General features: G+C 35.5%; 1 protein-coding gene across 1 annotated transcript; it reads left to right on the forward strand.

Moving 5' to 3' along the window:
* Window positions 1-267: 267 nt before the first annotated feature.
* LOC100788210 (major pollen allergen Ole e 1) lies at window positions 268-1,948 on the forward strand. The gene is made up of 2 exons (XM_003549019.5): window positions 268-797; window positions 1,246-1,948. Exons 1-2 carry the CDS (start codon window positions 614-616, stop codon window positions 1,581-1,583), a joined length of 522 nt encoding a protein of 173 aa, XP_003549067.1. The 5' UTR covers window positions 268-613; the 3' UTR covers window positions 1,584-1,948.
* Window positions 1,949-2,245: the final 297 nt, after the last annotated feature.

Genomic DNA, 2,245 nt, shown 5'->3' on the forward strand with positions numbered 1-2,245 from the left:
TTGGTGCATCAAGAGGATGTGAAGCCTAATTAAGGCATATCCAAACATGTTAACAATTACTATTAGCTTTAGAAAATCACATCTAACACTATATCTAAAAGGTGAAACCAAACATATTTTTAGTATCATTTTATTAATGAGGCAATAGAGAAAACCGTGACAAGTTACAATCCTTCATTACTACACTACCCTTTTTTTTATTATTTATGTGCATTTTCCCAACCGGTATCTCTATTTAAACACAACCCCATTTCTCAACTTCCCCAATAGGAGCTATCCTGTTCTTCCCCAACAAAAGAATCTGCTTACCCCTTCTCTCTCCTACTCATGAGCTCCATGTTATGCCAAACAACATTCACATGTCTTTGTTTCTTGTGAAAAAAAGAAAAGAAAAAAATATTTCCAACTTTTTGCTTGAAGTTGGTTCTCCACTAACCACTGCCCCTCTTTATCCACACCCCAAAAACAAAACACTCATCATTTTCTTCTACTAGCAGCTAAATGCTAATGCCCTGAAAGCAAAGCAAAACAAAGCAAAAGCTCTAGCTTCTGCTCATCATCATAAAGACACCATTCAGACTCTTCCCTCCATTTTTTTTTAACAAAGTTGGCCATGAATACCATAACCCTCTTGCTTCTTTTTCCCTTTTTTACTCAGTTTTTGGAAGTTGAGCCTGCAAGAACCAAGCTTCCTGGGAAAACCAGGTTCCCCATCTCACAAATCAGTGTTATGGGTTTTGTGTATTGTGATTTCTGCTCCAACAGCAGCTTTTCCAGACACAGCTACTTCTTGCCAGGTGATAACTCTCAAAAACCTCTACTTAGAACGTTAGATGGTGTTTATAAGTTGTAATGTAACTCGTGTTGGAACATTGATTCAAGCTTATTAATTTTTATTGAGAAAAATATTCATATTTAGTGTCCGACAACAATGTCTTGATCAGGATTGTCTAATATTTTTTGAGAGGTGTTCACGATTAGTGTCAGATAATGTCTTGATTAGGATTTGGGATTGCTTAATCTTTGTTGAGAGGTATTCGCATTAATGTCTGAAAATGTCTTTGTCTATAAAGGAGTACACATGTGGGAACCAAAAGAAATTATGTTTGTTGGTACTAATTACTTAATAAAGAACAGAATAAAAAAATTACTAAATAAAGATGCAATTGTTTTCCCTAACATACACACAGAGTTCAAATGGGGTGCATCTTATACTTTTTTATTTTCATAATTATCTCCATGCAGGTGCTGAGGTCAAAGTAGATTGCATGTTCAAAGCACTTTCAGAGAAAACTTCTGAGCAGATTTCACTTTCAGTGAACAGAACTACCAATAAGTATGGGATGTACAAGCTGGAAATCCCTTCAGTGGATGGAGTGAAATGTGCAGAAGATTCTGCAGTTGTGTCTTCTTGCCAAGCAAGCTTAATAGGTAGTTCATCCTCTGCTTGCAATGTTCCTGGCTACAAAACCACTTCTAATGTGATAGCAATCAAAGCAAGAAGAGCCAACCTCTGCATATACAGCTTCAATGCTTTGACTTTCAGACCATCCAAGAGGGACATCACCTTGTGTGGTAATTAAAAGAAGCAGCTTACACAAGTAGGCCTAGTACTTTGGTCACTTGTGTATACATACAAATTCGAAGAAAATAAAATGAAAAAAAAAAACTATATGTTCTCTTTTTGCAGCCCTTTAAGGGCATAGATCTTTTCTCTCTCTCTCTTCATTGTTTTGCTGCATTATTTGTTTGGTAATACTGTTTTCATATCATGCTGTGTTAGAAAAAATATCATGCTAGTAGAGTTTGGGTGTGAGAGATTTTCCTTTTTGATTTATGCTGCTGATCAGGTCTTGTTAAAATGTACTAGTAGATGTATATAATTTTTCTCTCCTGAAATTGTAAGATCAAGCAAGTTGTTCAAGAAAGCAACAACATGAATAAACTAGTTAATGTTATGTATATTATAGATAGACACTTTGTCAAGAGACAAGGGAGAAACAGGGCATATATCAAAATAAACGGGGGAATCTTCAGTGCAGGGATCAAATTCGAAGGAGTAAATACGCAATTTGGTTATTTAAAAATGTTACTTCTTGGTTTGGTAATTTCTAGAACTGTAGGTCCCTAAAGTTTTCTGCTATCTATTAACAAATTCACCCCCTTTAAAGTTGCCAAGTTGTTAGCAAGTTCATCCCTTTAGGGACAATTGGTTTATATGAAAACTTTCAATGATCAAAGCAAC

The sequence above is a fragment of the Glycine max genome, chromosome 16 (genome assembly GCF_000004515.6).
Source record: "Glycine max cultivar Williams 82 chromosome 16, Glycine_max_v4.0, whole genome shotgun sequence".
Lineage (NCBI taxonomy): Eukaryota > Viridiplantae > Streptophyta > Magnoliopsida > Fabales > Fabaceae > Glycine > Glycine max.

What these genes read in the sequence shown, in the direction of transcription:
- LOC100788210 (XM_003549019.5), top strand. Translation starts at nt 614, where the DNA reads ATGAATACCATAACCCTCTTGCTTCTTTTTCCCTTTTTTACTCAGTTT. An exon ending in ACACAGCTACTTCTTGCCAG is followed by an intron (nt 798 to 1,245) that starts GTGATAACTCTC and finishes ATCTCCATGCAG; the next exon opens with GTGCTGAGGTCAAAGTAGAT.